At 57.6% G+C, this 19,673-nt stretch overlaps 1 protein-coding gene across 1 annotated transcript in view; it reads left to right on the plus strand.

The window, feature by feature from the left end:
* LOC118664101 (Down syndrome cell adhesion molecule-like protein 1) overlaps positions 1–18,093 on the plus strand; it is a 94,730-nt gene extending 76,637 nt beyond the window's left edge. The window contains exons 20-32 of the mRNA XM_036323973.1: positions 4,891–5,044; positions 7,187–7,304; positions 7,581–7,744; positions 8,011–8,109; positions 8,683–8,871; positions 9,231–9,518; positions 10,860–11,015; positions 12,897–12,927; positions 13,076–13,194; positions 13,996–14,148; positions 14,751–14,945; positions 15,434–15,745; positions 17,127–18,093. Coding sequence (XP_036179866.1) covers positions 4,891–5,044; positions 7,187–7,304; positions 7,581–7,744; positions 8,011–8,109; positions 8,683–8,871; positions 9,231–9,518; positions 10,860–11,015; positions 12,897–12,927; positions 13,076–13,194; positions 13,996–14,148; positions 14,751–14,945; positions 15,434–15,745; positions 17,127–17,602 — 2,454 coding nt within the window. The 3' untranslated portion in view covers positions 17,603–18,093. The remainder of the gene's footprint in view (positions 1–4,890; positions 5,045–7,186; positions 7,305–7,580; positions 7,745–8,010; positions 8,110–8,682; positions 8,872–9,230; positions 9,519–10,859; positions 11,016–12,896; positions 12,928–13,075; positions 13,195–13,995; positions 14,149–14,750; positions 14,946–15,433; positions 15,746–17,126) is intronic.
* The last annotated feature ends 1,580 nt before the right edge of the window (positions 18,094–19,673 follow it).

Below are 19,673 nucleotides of genomic sequence, written 5' to 3' on the forward strand. Positions count from 1 at the left end.
CTATGCACCCACATCCCATAATACACACCCTCCCCTCTGCCTCCCTCCAGCCCTTCAACCTCAGAGCTGCTGGCCTGCTCTGGTTACGAGAGCAGGAGCAAGGACACCTGCCCTCAGCAGGCGTCCGGTCGGGGGGCCTTAGAGGGGCGACAGCAGTTAGGGAGTTGTGCGCGGGGCTGTCCTGGCTTCAGGTTGGTGTTGCCTTTCCATGCCGTCTGTCTGGCTTCTTTGACTAGATGGCATTTTGAATTTGTGAATTTCACCCACATTGTTGTGTGCGGCATAGACAGTCCACTCTCACATCTGTGCAGGTTTCTGTTTACGCACATGTTACAAGCTGTTATACACCCATGGGCATCTGGGTAGTTTTCAGTTCAAAGCTAAGACAAACGGTGCTGCCGTGGACATTCTCGTGCGTGTCTCTTGGTGCTCATCGTCCCTGTGGGGCGCGTACCTAGGAGCGGAATTGCTGGGTCATGGGGCCTGCAGGTGGTGGGCTGGGAGTACCCTGCCATGGGTGGTGGTTGTGCCAATTTTCCAGCCGATGTCTTCTGCCCCCTCTCCCCCTCCCCCACCCTTACACACACACACACACACACACACACACACACACACACACACTCCAGGCTCTCCTCACACTAAACTTGTCACATGAGGGCGCCCACAATGCCTTCCCACAGCACGACACCCCTGCCCGCTGCTGCCTCCTGCAGGCGTCCTCCCTCTGTCACACGTTGGGTGGGCTGGAGGGCAGGGAGCTGCCCACGCAGGTCTCCCACACTAGTCTGCAGGGCCTGTGAGGACAAGGGCAGCATCTTTTTCATCTTTGGGTCCGAGCTGCCAAACACTGTGCCTGGAACAGCATTGCCATGAAAAGCACGCAGCCTGGCACAGGCAAAGCCTCGGGCATCAGGCCGTTCCCTTCAGACACGGGCTCTCCAATCGGGTGTCTGCTGTTCGGATGAGGAAGTCTTCCCAAGGGATGGGGACCCAGGAGCCCGGCCTCCTCATTCGCGTGGGCTGGAGGAGCCCCCTCCACGGGCCCAGAGAAGAGCTGCTGCTCCCCATTCCTCCCTCCTGCTGCTGAGACGGGCCCTCCCTGCTCCCTCTTCGTGCCCGAGCGTGTCGCGACCTCCTCTCTCGTGGGAAGGTTTCCCATCGGACAGTGTCAACAAGGGGCCGGTGCGCTAGTGAGCGGGGAGCTTCAGCCACATTTCGGGGTAGGGACCCGGGGACCTAACCACCGAATTCCAAACACCTGCGTGACAGATCCATTTCTGAAAGGGCTCGGGGAGTGAGCGCGGGGCGGGGCTCGCCTGTGTGTGCGTGGCGTGCAGAGCGGAGGGTAGGCGTGCGGGTTGGAGACAGATGCACACGAGTCGAAGTGTATGAGCGTGTGTGTGCGCAACCCTAGAATAGACGTGGAAAACCACATATGGCGCTGGCTCCCCACAAGTTACGCCTGGCACAGGCAACAAGACAGCACACAACAAGACAGCCGAGCTGCATTGAGTCCTGTTGGAAATTTTACCCAACACTTTCAAACATTTGTTGTTTTTCTCTAATTATCAAAATAATGCAATTTATTGTGGAAAATTCTGTAAATATATAAAAGAAAGAAAGGAAAGCAAAAATTACTTATACTCTTATTCCCTGAAGAGAAGCACTGGCAATGTTTTGGTATTCAGCCTTCCAGTATTTGATCTGTACATATATTGTGGGTTTTAGGTGTATGTGTGTGTTTTGTTTTGTTTTTTAATTAAAATAAGCCCGGCCAGCATGGCTCAGTGGTTGAGCGTCGCCCTATGAACCAGGAGGTCATGGTTCAATTACCGGTCAGGGCACATGCCCGGGTTGTGGGCTCGATCCCCAGTGAGGAGCGTGCAGGAGGCAGCTGATCAGTGATTCTCTCTCATCAATGATGTTTCTATTTCTCTCTCCCTCTCCCTTCCTCTTTGAAATCAATACAAATATTTTTCAAATAAAATTTTTACTTTCTTTTTTTGTTGTATTGTTGACACTATTACAGATGTCTCCTATCCTCCCCTCCCCCTTTGCCCACCTCTGAGTAGCCCCTACCTACAGTCTGTGTCCATTAGCTCTTTGACTAATTTCTTCACCTGCTTTTATCCAGTCCCCCTCCCCTGCCCTCTGACATCTGTCCATCTATTCCATGTATCCATGCCTCTGGTTCTGTTTTGTTAGTTTATTTTGTTCATTAGATCCCCCATATTAGAGAGATCATATGGCTTTTCGTATAATATAGTGGGCACTTTCCAACACCATCAAATATTTTTTAAATATGATCTTAAATGCATGTTTGTACATAAATCTATTTAACCACTCCTTCCATTATTTTATATTAATCTATTTTCAAATTTTCACCATTATAAATAATGCTTCATTGAGACATAAATGCCTCTATGCTTCTTACAGTAAACTTCTGTAGGAATATTCTTAAAGTTTGCATAGACATTTGCAAATTACCCTTCAGAAAGTTTTCACCCATTTGTGCTTCCACTAGCATGGTAAGTGCATTCTTGTTCCTTGTGTCCATGTTAATCCAAAGTATTATATATTTTTCATCTTTGCCAGTTGGATTTTTTTAAGTTTTTTTTCTTTAATTACTAGTTAGGTTGGTTATTGTTATATGTTTTTACTGGGGTTTGTTGTTTTTTTCATCGTTGTCAATTCATGTCCCTTGTTCATTTTTTATTTACATGGCTCGCGTGTTCTTTTTCTTATTGATTTGCAAATACTCTTTGCATATTAAGGATAACAGCATTTTTTATTATACAGATTGCAAGTGTTTGCTAGTTCATTGTTTGCCTTTGATTCTATTTTTGATGTAAAAACCTGTATATCAGGTTTTCTTTTCATATAATTCAAATTTATAAACCATTTCCATTTATAATTTTGCCTTTGCTTTTGTGATTACAAGACAGATAACCTATCATTTTTTATTTTGTAGTTTTACTTGTTTTATATTTTTTTTAATTGATTCCAGAGAGGAAGGGAAAGGAAGAGAGAGATAGAAACATCAATGATGAGAGAGAATCATTGATCGGCTGCCTCCTGCATTCCCCCTACTGGGAATTGAGCCCAAAACCTGGCCATGTGCTCTGACTAGGAATCAAACCAGGGAATCAAACCAGCGACCTCCTGGTTTATAGGTCAACCACACCAGCCGGGCTTACTTGTTTTATTTAACCTTTGATCCACTGGAACTTTACTTGGGAGTATGACTGTATGTGTTTTTAAGGGATTTCAGCAGATTCTTGGGGAGTCCAGAGTAAAGGGAAGTGTGCTGTGTTAAGATGCTAACGCCTTCAAGAGGAAGCCAAACCCTTCCTTCCCTGCGTAGAGAGAAATGTGCACGCAGGTACACACTCACACGCACAAGCAGCTACACTCAACTTTTCTTCACACACACACACACACACACACACACACACACACAATGCACCATGCAGAGTAGGCAGAGCTGTATTGCTTTCTTCATTTGCAGCAGAGAAAACTGAGGCCCCAGGATCCCTAAGAGACATTGGAGTCATATGTCTAGTGAGAAGGGCAGGCAGGTGCTAAAGCCACTACGCACCCTACCTCATGCACGGACATGAGCACAGATGTGCACACAGTCCCCCCACTACCAGGGCCCAGGTGGCTCTGCATCTTCCCCCAGCAGGGACCTCCTGGCTTCGAGGCCAGATCTCCATGGGGGTGGGGGGAGAGGAGTTGGCCGGGGAGTTCTCCGTCCATTGCAGAATGCCTGTGCCTTCTCCTTAGCACTTCCCTGCATACAGCCTGGGCCCCTGTTGTCAGTCACGGGGCCCTCAGCCCCACCATGGGCACAGAGAACATGCCTCTGGGACTGTGGAGGTCTGCCCCTCGGCATGTGATGAAAGCATCTGCATGTCTGTGTGTCTGAGTGCGCATGTGCACATATGTGGGCACGAGCCTGTGACTGCAGAGATAACTAATTATTAGCTCCCTCTGGCCTCAGGGCCCCCCATCTGTTCCGGGGGCTCCCCCTCCCGAGACTTCCGCCCTGATTTCAAAGAGGCTCTAGTGCGGTCCTCCTCCCCCTTCCCTGCAGCCGACCAAAAAATAACATAAAATGAAAGCCAGCCCATCCCGCCTGTGCCGGGAAGAGGCTGCCAGGAGGGCTGAAAACTAGCGCTTATCAAAAGCTCCTGCTCAAATTCATTTCAATATCTGAGCCTCTGGTTTCCACGGTAACATAATCTTTTCATCAAAGCAACTGGTAAAACCACTGGGATCTGATATTGTTTTGTTGGCAACTTGTCAAAACTGTCATTTGGTTAAAAAAAACCTATAGATTTATAGAACCTACAGCTATAGACAGGGTCTGCGCCGATAACCGGTAATGAAGTGCTGCCTGGGGAAGCTCTCCGTCCCTCGCCGCCCCTTCGCCTACCCCTTCGCCCGGACCTGGCTTCCTGCAGAACCAAGGAGCGGTGATGAGGGCTGGGGGCCTCGCGTGCGGACAGGCGGCAGGGGGGGGGGGAATCGAGCACGCTCATTTAGCTTCTTCCAGAAACTCCCTTTCTCAAGCTTTTGCTGGGACCCTCCCTCCTCTATTCCCCTCTCCCCACTCCCTCCAGCTTTCAACCAAAACACACACATCCCTGGCCTTGGAGCCGCAGTTGCCGGCCAGGGATGAGCAGTGGTACCTGAGGCTGACCCAGCAGCCCCGGAGCAGGCCCAACAGCTCCTGGGCCACAACCAGGGCCAAGGAGGCAGGATGTGCCTCCCCTTGCACAGCCCGAGGCCGCCACCTCTGAGCCCAGGGCCGCATGGCGAGGTTAGGGCTGAGGGCTGGAGGCCCAGGGCCTGGGGTCTCAGGACGTCTTCGCCTCCACCCCACAGGCTCCCAGCGAGTATGAGACGAGTCCGGAGCAGCTCTTCTACCGGATCGCCCATCTGAACCGAGGCCAGCAGTACCTGCTGTGGGTGGCGGCCGTGACCTCTGCCGGCCGGGGCAACAGCAGTGAGAAGGTCGTCGTCGAGCCTGCTGGCAAGGGTGAGCAGCCTGGGGCTGGGCCAGAGGGACAGAAGCTTCCAGACGCTCTTTTCTGGAATTCTGGTTCTGCACAAATAGGGGATGTCTCCCTCCACCCTGTCTGAGGGGCTGGTCCACTGCCTCCCTTCTGCATCCACCAAGACTGGGCCTCTGCCGCCCCCTGCTGCCCAGAGAGCCTCACGACAGGTTTGAGACTGCTCTGGTGCCTGGGGCTGGGGGCACGGAGCACCGGCCCCCCACTTCAAACTCTACTCTGGGGTTAGAGAAAGGGGAGGTAGCCCCTTGCAGCCCCAGCAAACCCTTTGTCCCAGTGCTCAGCTCCTCAGAGGGCCGAGGCAGGGTCCCTGCCTGCCAGGGCAGGCCCCATCCTGAGCCTGGACGCCTCACACACAGGGGGCCACCCCGCTCGCTGGTTTGCTCCGGCAGAAGTCACACCGAGTGCGTATGGTGGAGGAGACTCTGGGGAGAAGCCACACGGGTGGCGTAGCCTGTGCTTGGCCTGCAGGAGTGCCCACTGAACCCCTGACCTGGACACACATGTGCCAGGGAGCACATGCTAACCACCTGACAGGGCAGGACGGTTCTGAGGCCACAGCCCGATGGAGACAGAGGCGGCCACACAGAGCTGCAAGGCTGCCTCTGTGCCAACCCTGAGGCGGGGGTGTGGCCACAGCCTCTGGCTCTGGTTCACTATTTGATGCTGGGCTTCCCTGGGCCCTTCCTACCAGCCCCGCCTCCTCCCACGGCCACCTGACCTCTAGCCCACGGCCCAGAACCAGAACTCAGATGGGGTTGGAGGAAGGGGACTTTAGCTGGGACACAGGAGGCATCAGCCCTCCCCTGACACAGGCTCAGAGTCAGCCCGCACACTGGGCCCGCAGTGGGCCAGGCCCCACCCTGCCCGTGAACTTGACATCCCATTTCCAGCTGAGCAGGGGCACCCGGCCTGTGGGACGGCTGTGACAGGTGGGCTGGTCCTCCTGGCTCCACACTGGGGCGCTGTCCACGTGGCTCAGTGTCTCTAACCTCCCCTGACCCTTCTGCCCAGCGGCACTGCCACCGCCTTCTCCTAAACGCATCTCCTGCTGGAGGAATGGCTGAGAGGGAGATTGCCCCGGGCAGCGGGCACTGGCCTGGCACAGGGGCTGTGGGGCTGTGTCTCAGCAGAAGGCTGAGCCTTCCCCTGTGGGCGTGAAATGTCACATCCCGGACTCTGTCCTTCCCAAAACACAGTCACACATCCCTGTCCCGTCCTCACAGCAGCCTGTGAGGCAGGAGGGACATGCTGTGCCCCGAGCGCCATGCCTGCCCCGAGGGCCAGGCAGTTCAAGGCCAGCCCCAGCCACACGGTGGCCAGACAGTGGAGCCAGACCAGAACCCCGCCTCCAGAGACCTGGCACTCTCCCCGAGCCCCCAGGACCGCTCTGTGGCCCCAACAGAAGCCATAACTGGGGCCCCTCAGCTCCATCCGAGTCTTTCGGCCTCCAGGCATCCTCTCCGCTCGAGCACCCCTTTCCTTCTCAGCCGCCCCCAGATCCTCCCTCCCGCCAAGGCTCGGTGCCACCCACCCAGGGAGGAGCCTCAGGCCCTGCACCATAGCCCTGCACAGGCCTCCTGCCTCTTAACCTGCCGTCCCCCAGGAAGGCCCTGGCTGAGAAGGCCCCTCTGCTCAGAAGCACTACGGCCGCTGGTTCATTTCCAGCCCTACTGTGCGCCTGGTGGCCGTGAGGTTCCTGCCAGGACCACCGCTCCCTGAGCCCCCACTCCTCCCATCTCTCCTGCACCCCCCCTCACCTCCCCCATCTCTCCTGCACCCCCTTTCCTCCCTCATCTTTCCTGCACCCCCACTCTTTCTTCCGAGAGCCTTGTCTCCATGAGGACACTCCCACCCCTGAGCTGGCCCAGCTGGACCCAGCAGTCACCCTCACCGAACGCACTGTGTTTGTCTGTGACTCCTCGGCCTCATGTGGTAGCTGACCCCTAACAGCACTGATAAATTCCCTGCACCCACCCCCAACCCCAAGTCCAAGGTTGAGGTCAGGTGGGAGAGGCAGGACTGTCTGTGAACTTTGGGGAGCCCTGAGAGGGGGGCCAAGGCAGTGTTGGGTGTAGAGGGGCGGCCTCATCCTCTCCTCTCTTCAGCCCCAGCGAAGATCATCTCCTTTGGGGGCACCATGACCACCCCCTGGATGAGAGACGTCCGGCTGCCCTGCAGTTCGGTGGGCGATCCGGCCCCGGCTGTGAAATGGACCAAGGACAGGTGTGTGGGGCCCGGAAGGCGGGTGAGCCCAGAGAGGGGCCCGTAGGTCCATCTCAGGAGCAGGCCTGGCCTCCCGACTCCTCTCTGCTGGGAGTTCAGGATCTCCCTTCCCCAGATGGTCGAAAGGCCAAGGTTCCTAGACAGCCCCGGAAGTCCTAAGTAAAGCCCCACGAGTCAGGCACCCCTAGCAAACCGCCTCCTGCTCCCAGCTCCATCTGCCCGCAGACCCGGGGGAGGCCCAGGGGAGGGGTGTGTGCCATAACCCATCCCCCACAGTGAGGACTCGGCCATCCCCCCGTCCGTGGACGGGCACCGGCTCATCCACGCCAACGGCACGCTGCTGCTGCGCGCGGTCAAGGCGGAGGACTCGGGCTACTACACCTGCACGGCCACCAACACCGGGGGCTTTGACACCATCATCGTCAACCTGCTCGTGCAAGGTGAGGCCCGGCGGCGGGCGGCCGGGCGGGGCGGGACCGAGAAGCGGTGGAAACCCCATCGTGTGAGAGAGGGGGCTGTCGAATGGGAGAGAAAGATCAACCTGCCCCCCCCCCCGACCCCGGGAAAGCGACCCTCAGGGAAGGAGGAGGTGTGGGGTGCACCCAGGGGTGGGAAAGCCAGTCCCTCGCCCTCCTGCCCATCGGGACCCCCCAGGCCCCATCATCAGAAGGCGGCCCTGCGGTGAGGGCTGCGGCTTTCCCCACAGTGCCCCCCGACCAGCCCCGCCTCACCGTCTCCAAAACCTCCGCCTCCTCCATCACCCTGACCTGGATTCCAGGGGACAATGGGGGCAGCTCCATCCGAGGTGAGAGGGGTCTGCCTGAGGGGGGGACCCAAGGGAGGGAACCTGGAGGGGCGGGGGGGCCGCGGGAGAAGTAGCACCCTGGCCTGGGCCTCTGGGCTTTAGCCGCTGGGGAGCTGTGCAAACCCGGGAAGTCATCCTCTTCTCCGGGCCCCAGTTTCTACGTCTGCTGAGTGGACGCACCCCGGAATGAGAGCTTCTCAAACCTGAACCCGCCCGTGACTCACCAGGTCCTGCAAGAAGCCCTGGCTCAGGGCTGGGGTGGGCTGAGCGCCGCATGTCCAGCAGGCGCCCGACCGCCCCTGCCGCAGGCACGCGCGCAGCACAGGGGCTCAGCGGGGTCCCTTTGAAGCCTCACGGCCTGCTTTTCTGCCCCTCCCCGCCCTTGGCCTCTAAACCCCAACGTGAGAACTGCAGAGAGAGCGGTAACACTCACTCAAGGGCCTCCCAGGTTTGCCTCTAAAGTGCATGGGCCGCTCCCAAGGAGCAGAGCCCCCTCCGCCCCCCGGAGCCCAGCCCCCACGAGGCCAGCACCCTGGCCAGTACCTCGCCCTGAGCCAGGCGAACCTCCTGCAGGCTTCGTGCTGCAGTACTCGGTGGACAACAGCGAGGAGTGGAAGGACGTGTTCATCAGCTCCAGCGAGCGGGCCTTCAAGCTGGACAGCCTCCAGTGCGGCACGTGGTACAAGGTGAAGCTGGCGGCCAAGAACAGCGTGGGCTCCGGGCGCATCAGCGAGATCATCGAGGCCAAGACCCACGGGCGGGGTGAGGCCTGGTGACAGGGCGGCAGGAGGGCGAGGGAGGCAGGAGGCTACAGGGAGATGCCGCCCAGCTCCCCTCAGCTCGGCGTCGAGACGAATCCCAGTAGGAAGCACGGGTCCCCCTTCCCTCCTGGGGTGGCAGGTGCTTGGGCCTCTCTCCTTCTGCCTGCATCTCCCTCCTTCGCCGAGGCCTTCCCTCCAGTCCTTCCCGCCTCTCCCCTCCTCTTCCCGGGGCATCTCACTGCCACCTGTGCCAACCACTGCCCCCTGGAGCCGCTGCAGTCCCCGGGGACCTGGGCCAGCCCAGATGCATGACTCCCTCCCCTCCCAGTCTCTCTGACCCCTCTCTCCTCTGGCCCCCAGAGCCCTCCTTCAGCAAAGACCAGCATCTCTTCACCCACATCAACTCCACGCACGCGCGGCTGAACCTGCAGGGCTGGAGCAACGGGGGCTGCCCCATCACGGCCATCGCGCTGGAGTTCCGGCCCAAGGGCACCTGGGCCTGGCAGGGCCTCCGGGCCAACACCTCTGGAGAGGTATTTCTGACCGAACTGCGAGAGGCCACGTGGTACGAGCTCCGCATGAGGGCCTGCAACAGCGCTGGCTGCGGCAACGAGACGGCCCAGTTCGCCACCCTGGACTATGATGGCAGTGAGTCGGGAAGTGGGGGGGGGATCGACACAGATGCTGGCGCCGGGGGCTGCCAGGATAGCTGGTAGAGAGAGAGACTAACAAAGAGAAGAATCAGCAGGACTATCGTCAGGAGAAAGGCTGACAGGTGGTACAGGCACAGGCAGCAGCAGACTGGTAGGCAGGCAGTGCACTAGAGACAGGTAGACAAACAGGTCTGACACTAGGGCTCCGGAGGCGGGAGCCATTGCTTCGGAGACGGGGAGGGAGGTACGGCTGAGGCCCTGCCCTCTGAGACCCGCTACTGACTCGGGATATGAGGCAGGAGGGGAGGGTCTCGCTGCAGTAACAGAGACATGGGCACAGCTCCGGGCTGAGTCCAGTGGAGATGTGTTTCTTGCGCTCATGCAGTCTCCTGGGGGCTGGCTGGCCACCAGCTTTTAGCTCTGCCATCTTGAACTGTGACCTCCAAGATAACCAGAGAGAGAGGGAGAAGGCTCCCCACTTCTCAGGGGCCTGGGCCAGGAGGTGACACCCCTGACTCCTAGTCATGCTCTGAGGTCCGGGACGAGGCGCATGGCTGTCGCTGGGACGTGTACACAAGCACATGGGTATCGGTGAGCACTAACTGGTGTCTGCCACACGGGACACCTCGCACATGACGCACACACGTGCACACGTGTGCACCCACATAGACACACGCAAACATGAAAGGCGTCCAGAAGGCTGCATTCAGAGGGACATTGTCACCAGCTAGATGAAGTCTGCCCGGCGAGGGGATGGCTCAGGCAGGAAAGGCTCATGAAGGAGAGGACTCTGAGGGAGGCTCTGAAACAGGCACAGGGCTCGGCCGAGGGCTGTCAGCAGGAGACGTCGCTGCCTCCTGCTCCGTGCAGGCGCCCAAGGCCAGCAGACACTGTCCATGGGACGGGGAGCAGGGAGGGAAGGCGGTGTACGTAGTAGCTTTTGTCTTCTTCTGGAAAAGAGAGCCCAGGATCCCACCGCCCTGACTTTTCTCTACTGAGATTCTCACCATCTCACCCGCCCACCCCACCTGCCCAGCTGGCTGTGGGAATCTGAGCCCAGCCATCCACCCTTTAAGAATGAAGGTGAACTCCAACAAGAGAAACAGGTTCAGGAAGTCATTAATATCAAAATGTAGTGTGGAAATACCCCACTGTTCATGGTTGTCCTGGTGGGACCAGAATTTGGGGGAGCAGAGGGGAGGAGCTCTGCACCAAGAATTGGAGGTCAGCATAAGAACGAGGGCAGCAAGAACGGTCTCAGGGCTCCCCCACCCATGGGAATCTGCATAGCACCCAACTCATAAGGGACACCTGACCCTTCCTCACCCCCATCCAGGCACCATCCCTCCCATCAAGTCTGCTCAAGGCGAGGGGGACGACGTGAGGAAGCTGTTCACCATCGGCTGCCCCGTCATCCTGGCCACACTGGGGCTGGCTCTGCTCTTCATCGTACGGAAGAAGAGGAAGGAGAAACGGCTGAAGCGGCTGCGAGGTGGGGGGGTTTCCTTCCTATGGCCTCTTGGGCAGGAGTGCTGACCCTCAGCCCCACCGGCCACCTTCCACTGGCTCACAGCTTTCCCTGGACAGAGAGAGTGCCCGTGTGCAGTTGAAAGGAGCTGCACTCTGACCTTCCAACCCTCCTCATGTTGACGGTCCCTTCGCTGTGCCCCAGGACTTGTGCCTGTCCTAACCAGGGCTGACTTGTAGAGGCTCACCCTGGGAAAGCCGTGTTGCTTGTTAAAAGATTTTTAAATGCCCTTGTTGGTTGGTAAACAGATGTTGCTCCTTTCACCCTAGATGTGCCGATCTCTCACGCAGGACCCCTGTGACTTTCCCAGGGCCCAGCCACTAATCGGCATGCCTGCAGGGTTCGTTAGGGCCTCTCTCATTCCTGACTGGACAGTTTCCATGCACACCCATTTTCAAATATTTTGAATATCATCCCCTGTCCCCACATCCAATAGTGCAGCGTGGCATGAATGGGTCTGATTTACCTCGATTTGTACAGTGTCTGACACCTACTAGCTGCTTAATAGATGTTCACCACTCATTTGGAAAACATTTATTGAGCATCTGGCAGACATTGGAGATCAAAAGATGAATGAAGAAGGAACAACATGCCCTTATAGAGTTAACGGTCGAATGTGAGAAGCCAGGGCACAATAGCAGCACAGAGAGGAAATGGCTGACACTGCCCAGGGTGCTTAGGAGTTGGGTGAATGATGAATAAATGGTTCAAAGGATGGTTGGATGGCTGCTGGACAGATGGGTGAACAGATGAACGGATAGATGGTTGGATGAGTGATTACATAGTTGGATGGAAGGATGTATAGATGGAAATATGGTTGGAAGTATGGTTGATTAAAAGGTTTATTGAATAAATGGTTGAATGGATTGGTGGTTGTATAGATAGATGGATGAAGGAATGGATGGATGGATGGATGGATAGGTGGTTGGATTGGTGAATGGATGGTTGGATAGATTGATGGTTGAAGGGATGCTTGATTGTATAGATGTATATTTGGATAGATAAAAGGATGATAAGATGAAGGGTTGGTTAAATAATTAAATGAATGGATGTTTGGATGAATAGTTAAATAAATAAATGCATAATTGAATAAATGGTTGGAGAAATAGTTGGATGGGTTGATGGTTGAATGGATGGGTAGTTGAATTGGTGGATGATGGATGAATAGTTGGATGGGTGAATAGATGACTGTGTGACCAGTTGGACAGGTGAATGGACAGGTGTTTGGATCAATAATGAATGGATGAATGGGTGGTAGATGGATGCATGCCTGGAACTAGATTCACTCTGACAGATCATTCTATTATCAGGGGGTTTAATGGATTAACCAGGACCTTTGCTTCTCCTCACTCACCAATTTTTTCCCTGAGAGTCCTAATCCTACTCAAGGGCCCTCTGAAACAAAGCAGGGCCCCCCAAATCCACCCATGGATTTTCTAGGGGATGGGTGCCCTGGAGGAGGACATGACACTTCTTGGTTGATAGTCATCTGGGGCTCCCCATTGACCACCTCTACTGCATCCCCCGCTCTCTCCCCTCCCCAGCAGATAACTAAGGAGAGACCCACCGTTGGTGCCATTTTCCAGTCTGCTCTGGTGCCTTGTTTAATTAGAGTCAGGAACCAAATGGAGCTCTTTATATACCCTCTCCTTTGGCACGGACCTTCCTAGTAGATAAAAGTCTGAGGAAAGGAAAACATGTTTTAGACTATTCTAGAGGTCCTTACAGTCCTCCCTCTCCTTCCCAAGAGACCAGCCTTGGTCTCAGCTCTCCCACATGCCTTCTCCAATTCTCATCCTACTCAAAGTCCATTCTCACCCAGCCCCTCTCTCTACTGTTTTGCAGATGCAAAGAGTTTGGCAGAGATGTTGATAAGGTGGGTTTTATATAGTTGCTTCTTCTCTCCTCTCCTCTCTCTTCCCCACTGCAGGGGACAAGCTTCAATCCCCGCTGTTTTTGCAAAAAACCCTCCCCCAACCCCTTATGGCTACTGAGTCACCCACCTGTAGCCCTTCTCCCCACAGCAAGAACAACCGAAGCTTTGACACCCCCGTGAAGGGGCCCCCCCAGGGCCCGCGGCTACACATTGACATCCCCAGGGTCCAGCTGCTCATCGAGGACAAGGAGGGCATCAAGCAGTTGGGTGAGTGACAGGTGCCACAGCTCTCTGCCCCTGTGCAGAGTGTGCTTCCCAGGCCGCACACACCAAGGGCAGCCACCAGGCCGCACTCAGTGCTGTGGTTCTCACCGAAGCCCTGGCAACAGCTCAGCAACCTCCAATGCATTGCAGCTTCTCTCAACAGCTGTTAATGCCCTAGCTGGTTTAGCTCAGTGGATAGAGCGTCAGCCTGCAGACCAAAGGGTCCCAGGTTCGATTCCGGTCAAGGGCACATACCTCAGTTGTAGGCTCCTCCGCAGCCCAGACCCTAGTCGGGGCTTGTTCAGGAGGCAACAAATCGATGTGTTTCTCTCACATCAATGTTTCTCTCTGTCTTTCCCTCTCTCTTTCACTCTTCCTAAAAATTAATGGAAAAATATCCTCAGGTGAGGATTAACAAAAATAACAAACCAAAAAAAAAAAAAAAAAAAAAAAAAAGAGCTGTTTCCTTCTCTGTCTAAGGCAGTGGTTCGCAACCTTCTGGCCCTTTAAATATAGTTCCTCATGTGGTGACCCAACCATAAAATTATTTTCGTTGCTACTTCATAACTGTAACATTGCTACTGTTATGAATCATCATGTAAATATCTGATATGCAGGATGGTCTTAGGCGACCCCTGTGAAAGGATCGTTCGACCGCCAAAGGGGTTGCGACCCACAGGTTGAGAACCGCTGGTCTAAGGGCTCGTTTTCCTGGCGGTTCACTGGATAAAGACAAAGAGAAAGTTGAGGCTTAAAGACAGTGCCTCTGCGGAAGGAGTCCTGCTGATTGTTTTTCTTCCCCAGGAGATGACAAGGCCACCATCCCTGTGGCGGACGCTGAGTTCAGCCAAGCTGTCAACCCTCAGAGCTTCTGTACCGGTGTCTCCTTGCACCACCCGGCCCTCATCCAGAGCACCGGCCCCCTCATCGACATGTCCGATATCCGGCCAGGCACCAGTACGCATGCCCCCGGGAGGCAGCCCCTCCCGCACAGTGTGTCTTGGGCACAGCATGGGGCAGGGGTGATGTTTTCAAAAATACAAAGGTGGGACCGTGTGGAGAGCAGGAAGCGCAGTGGAGTGAGAGCCTGGGCGCCTGGCCTGCAGACCTCCCACCTGTGACTTTGGGAACTTACCTAATCTTATACCTCTGAGCCTGGGTGTCCTCACCTAGAGGTGTTGAGGGGTTTTGTGTTCTTGCCTCGAGGGCCTTTTGCCTCTAGCCCTGTGGCTCCAGACATGCGCGTAGAATACATCAAGGGCTGTAGGGAATGGGTGCACAGTCAGGAGGAGGGGTGACCTTCTTCCCAGGCTGAAGGGTAGAGAAGACCAGGATGCTGCCCACTGCCCCATGCCTGGCCGCTCTTGCTCTTCTGCCCGAGGCCAGCTGTGTGGTCAGGAAAGGCAGCCTGCTCAGGGCTCCCAAGGGAGTCCTGTGGCTGCGTCTGCCTCCTCCCTGGCTCCCCACTGCCTTCTGCCGGAGCCCCAGTGCTCCCTGCACTGTGAGGGTAGCAATGCTGGCAGGATTGGAGGCAGCTGGCTCTCGCTTCCTCTGTGTAGACCCCGTGTCCAGGAAGAATGTGAAGTCAGCCCACAGTACCCGGAACCGGTACTCAAGCCAGTGGACTCTGACCAAGTGCCAGGCCTCCACACCTGCCCGCACGCTCACCTCCGACTGGCGCACTGTGGGCTCCCAGCATGGCGTCACCGTCACTGAGAGTGACAGCTACAGCGCAAGTCTCTCCCAGGACACAGGTGAGCCCAGGGCCCTGCCTGTTCCTGCTCCCGCTCGCTCAGTCCCATCACCCAGCTCCCCCTGCCGTTTTCCCAACTCCTACCCGCCGGTCCATGGGGCCCAAGACACTGTCAGGTTAGTTCCCCGCTGGCTGCTGATGCACTGTGTGGCTGTGACACACACACCAGACCTCGCTGAGCCCTGCCTGGTCGGGGTTTCAGTTTGCTCTCCCCCAAAATAGAGAAAAGAGTCTGCGTGGCGTCTGCTGGAGGAAGGGCTGAGCGGCCGAGGAGTTGCTTAGTTCCCAGAGTGTTTGCCCCCAATCCATAACCCAGATCCCAATTCTGCTCCCTTCGCAGTGGGAGGGCAGGGTCTCAGCCTGGTTCGCCCACACCTGCGGCCAGGCTCTCAGGTGGCTGGGGAGGGGGCGGGGGAGCTGCTCAGTCTGGTCTCGTTGACTCCCTCCTCCCGGGAACCCATGTAATTCCTCCGCCTCCCGCCTCCCCAGACAAAGGACGGAACAGCATGGTGTCCACGGAGAGCGCCTCTTCCACGTACGAGGAGCTGGCCCGGGCCTACGAGCACGCCAAGCTGGAGGAGCAGCTGCAGCATGCCAAGTTCGAGATCACCGAGTGCTTCATCTCGGACAGCTCCTCGGACCAGATGACCACGGGCACCAACGAGAATGCCGACAGCATGACGTCCATGAGCACACCCTCCGAGCCCGGCATCTGCCGCTTCACCGCCTCCCCGCCCAAGCCCCAGGATGCGGACCGGGGCAAGAACGTGGCGGTGCCCATCCCTCACCGGGCCAACAAGAGTGAGTGCCCAGGCCACCTCCCCCGCTGCGGCCCCTGCCCCAGACCCCATGAGCCCTGCTAGGCCTGGCCCTGACGGCACCCGGGGCCTGCCAGCCCCGGGGGTTCCCTGGCAGTGTGGGTAGTGCAAAGAGCAGGACTTGGGAGCAGGCAGACCAGGGCCCATGTCCTGTTCAAGCTTTTCAGATCTCTGTGGCCTTGGGAAGTCACCTCACCTCTCTGGCCTCGCGGTTGTCAAATGCAAATGATCACGTATGCTTTTCCGTGTTGTAGCGGGCATTAGAAATGATGCACATGCATGGCTCACAGTGCGTTCTCACTAAGTAGTGACCGGTCTGAGCTATGTCAGGATGGAAGGGGCTCCCCTGGGATCAACTGCCCAGTGGCCGCTGGTCTCTATGCTGTGAACTTAACCCCGACCCAACAGTGCGATCCTGGTGACTCAGCCCATGGGCCAAGCCTCCTGGTGGGCAGTACCCTAGCCTGGCTGAGAACCATCCCACGGCAGGGGCCTGGCCAGGGCATACGCCCCTTGGGGTTGGTGGGGCAGGTCTAGGATGAGCGGGGCCAGGCGAGGGAGTCCATCAGCAGGTATTGGGGCACCACAGACATGGCCCAGGCCGTCACCCCGTGAGTCTGGTCTGTTCGACACTGGCTTTGCTCAGTGGCCAGGCTAACCTGAGGCCTGGGGTCACCTAGAGAAGGGCCTGGGGCAACAAAGGTCGAGGACTCAGGAGACCAGAGCCCTGGGTGCGCCCACCCCTCCTCGCTGGGTGAATTTGGGCAAATTACTTCATCTTGCTGAACCTCCGTGCCCTCACTTGCACGGAGGGGGCTGCGGGGCCAAGTGGGGTCATCTGCGAAGGTGCCTGGCAAACCAGCAGGACGTGGAGACAGTTTCAGAAACGAAGGACATTCCGCCTGAGAGGCTGTGCGGGGGGGAGAGAGCCCGCTCTGGGTCCTCCGAGGGCGGAATCAGGTTCACGGCGCAGAAGTGGCAGGAGGGACAGTCCTTCTCCCCTCCCGGGAGGAGACGGTCCCCAGCCAGAGCCCTCGGGAGCCTGCTCCTCAGCAGGGAGCCCTCTGCGGGGGCCGCACGGCTCAGAGCGGCCACTGACCCATAAGCACCAGCTCACCAGCAGCCGCTGTGCCAGCCACTGTACTGAGGGCTCGTTTCCTTCCTCGCCGCTCAGATGTCCTTAGGGAATGCGCTTAGCCCCATTTCACAGATAAGGACACTAAGGCTCAGAGAGGTCAAGTAACTGACCTTTCCTCAACCCTTCACTGCCCATCCCGGGGAGGGACTCCTAGCCAGCACGGGGGTATGGAGGGGCGGGAGGTTGGCCGAGCCCCGCCTCTCACCTCCTCTGCTTCTCCGGCCAGGTGACTACTGTAACCTGCCCCTGTATGGCAAGTCGGAGGCCTTCTTCCGAAAGGCAGAGGGGCGCGAGCCCTGTCCCGCGGTCCCGCCCCGAGAGGCCTCCATCCGGAACCTGGCCCGAACCTACCACACCCAGGCTCGCCACCTGACTCTGGACCCCGCCAGCAAGCCCTTGGGCCTCCCCCACCCAGGGGCCCCCGCTGCCGCCTCCACGGCCACCTTACCTCAGAGGACTCTGGCCATGCCAGCGCCCCCGGCTGGCACAGCGCCCCCAGCACCCGGCCCCACCCCCGCCGAGCCCCCCGCTGCCCCCAGTGCTGCCCCTCCGGCCCCCAGCACCGAGCCTCCCCGGGCCGGGGGCCCAAACACCAAAATGGGGGGCTCCAGGGACTCGCTGCTCGAGATGAGCACGTCGGGGGTAGGGAGGTCTCAGAAGCAGGGGGCAGGGGCCTACTCCAAGTCCTACACCCTGGTGTAGGGCCGACCTCGGCCCGTCTGCACCCCCAGCCCTCAAACACCAACTCGGCCGCTTTCCTGAACCATCAACGTTAAACTGACCGGCAGAACCAACCCACCATGACCACGACCGCGTTGCGAACGCTTGTACATAGGACTCTTTTGTACAAATGAAACTATTTTCTTCTTCTCCGTGAAGCCAGGGCACAAAGAACTTGACAGTACACGTCACCCCCACCCAGAAACCACGCGTGGAGCGAGAGATACACATGCACATAGGAGCACAGCGACCAACTATGTCTGTGTATTTCTCTCACCTTATTTTGAGACAGAAGCACAGACTCAGCAATTTCTCCTCCCCCGCCCCCTCCCCCTAATCTCGGTGGTTTTGACAAAGACCAAAATCCCAACTCAGAGACACTGCATGCGATGTCACTGTCCCACGAAAGCCAGGAGTTGCTTCAATTTGCAGATGCTTATGTGTTAATACCTTTTTCTATGAAAAGAGACCCAACGCCGTGTGCAATAAAGGTTATGTTTCTACGTGGTGGCTTTCTCCCAGCTGGGGGGGGGGGGGGGGGGCGCGGGGTTGTGGGGAGGCCCTGTCCCAGGCCATCGTTTCGCACAGAGAGGCTTTCAGAGCTTCTGGGGGACTGTTAGGGCCAGGTGAGCCTGGGGTGGGGAGGGAGGTCATCAGAGGGCGAGAGGGCTGGTGGAGGGGGCACAGAGCTCAGCCAGGAGAGTCAGGCTGGGTCCTGCTTCACCTGGTTCGGAGGAGTTGGAGACTAGGTTCCAGGTGAAGGGACAGAACCAGACACTAGGGAAAGCTCCGCGAGCAGTTGTGGGGGGACCTCCCTGCACCGGGCGGGGGCAGGTGTAAAGAGGGCCCCTAAGAAGGGCAAGGGCGCTCCTGAGGTCTGCACTCCCAGCCAAGGCCAAGTGTGCGAGGGGAACGTGGAAGGAAGGTGAGTCTGCGCCCTCGGCTGAGAGGAGGAGCTGGGAAGGGCCCAGCGGGCTGGGGAGGAAGGCGGGGGTTTGTGCCTGCGAGCGGAGGCCACAGTGAGGGCTGCACAACTGAGATGCACGGCTCTCCATAATCAAGGAACTTATTCCGTAAACATTCCCTGAGCATCCAGTGAGGGGGCCTGGGGACAGAGGAGGAGCGGAGGAGGGCCCCTTGGGGACTCCTGGGTCCCCGGGGAAACTCCATCTCAGGCCCCACACCCAGGGCCCACCCCAGAGACCCAGTGGTGGATTAAGGAGAACAGGGAGAACAAAGGTCTGTGCTCCAGGCACCTGCTGACGGGCCAGCTCCGCTCCAACCTGGAGGACAGGGCACCCCCTGGGCTGCTGGCATGGAACTGCAAGCAGCAATCAGGCCGGGAGATCTTCCCTGGCCCTACACACACACACACACACATGCACACACTGGGCCCTGGGAAATCACAACTCAGCCCCCGCTCCGACCAGCACACATGGAAGAACGAATCCCAGAAGCCAGAGTGGAGGGAGCCAGCCGCCAAGGATGCAGGGAGAGCCCTGTGCAGGCTGAGCAGAGCCCTTTCTGTGCATTGGCTCTGGGAACCTCCTCGCTGCGCCATCTCCATCTCCACCTGAAAGGGAGAAGGTGGAGCTCGGGATTCAGCAGATCACCCAAAGTTAGAGGGGCAGGGAGAGACGGAGAGGAGACGCAAACTCAGGAGAGTCTGCTGCCTTCACCTTGGACCCAAGTGCCTGTGGGTGCTGCCCGGGGAAGAGGCCCCAGGACCAGGTGAGCCAGCTGCATCCCTGCACTTCCTGGCTGCAGCTCCCGTCCGTGTGCAGCTGTTACTGACCCATCAGGGCATGAGCCAGTGTGCGGGCTGGGTGGCAGGGAGCCCCACATGCTCCACCCTGGGGAGGGGCAGTGAGCGGAGGCAGGAGGCAGGTCTGGACCTGAGGTGGGCCAGATGGGAATCGAAGGATTTGGAGAGGCAACAGAGAAGCAAACTTTGAGCCAGTTTAGCTTGTGTTCGGCTGAGCTGAGCCCCTTCCTGTAAACAGAAGGCCTGGAGATTGAGACAGGCTTGTGCAGAACCCACCCGATGTTGTGT

This window comes from Myotis myotis, unplaced genomic scaffold (genome assembly GCF_014108235.1).
Source record: "Myotis myotis isolate mMyoMyo1 unplaced genomic scaffold, mMyoMyo1.p scaffold_m19_p_10, whole genome shotgun sequence".
NCBI lineage: Eukaryota > Metazoa > Chordata > Mammalia > Chiroptera > Vespertilionidae > Myotis > Myotis myotis.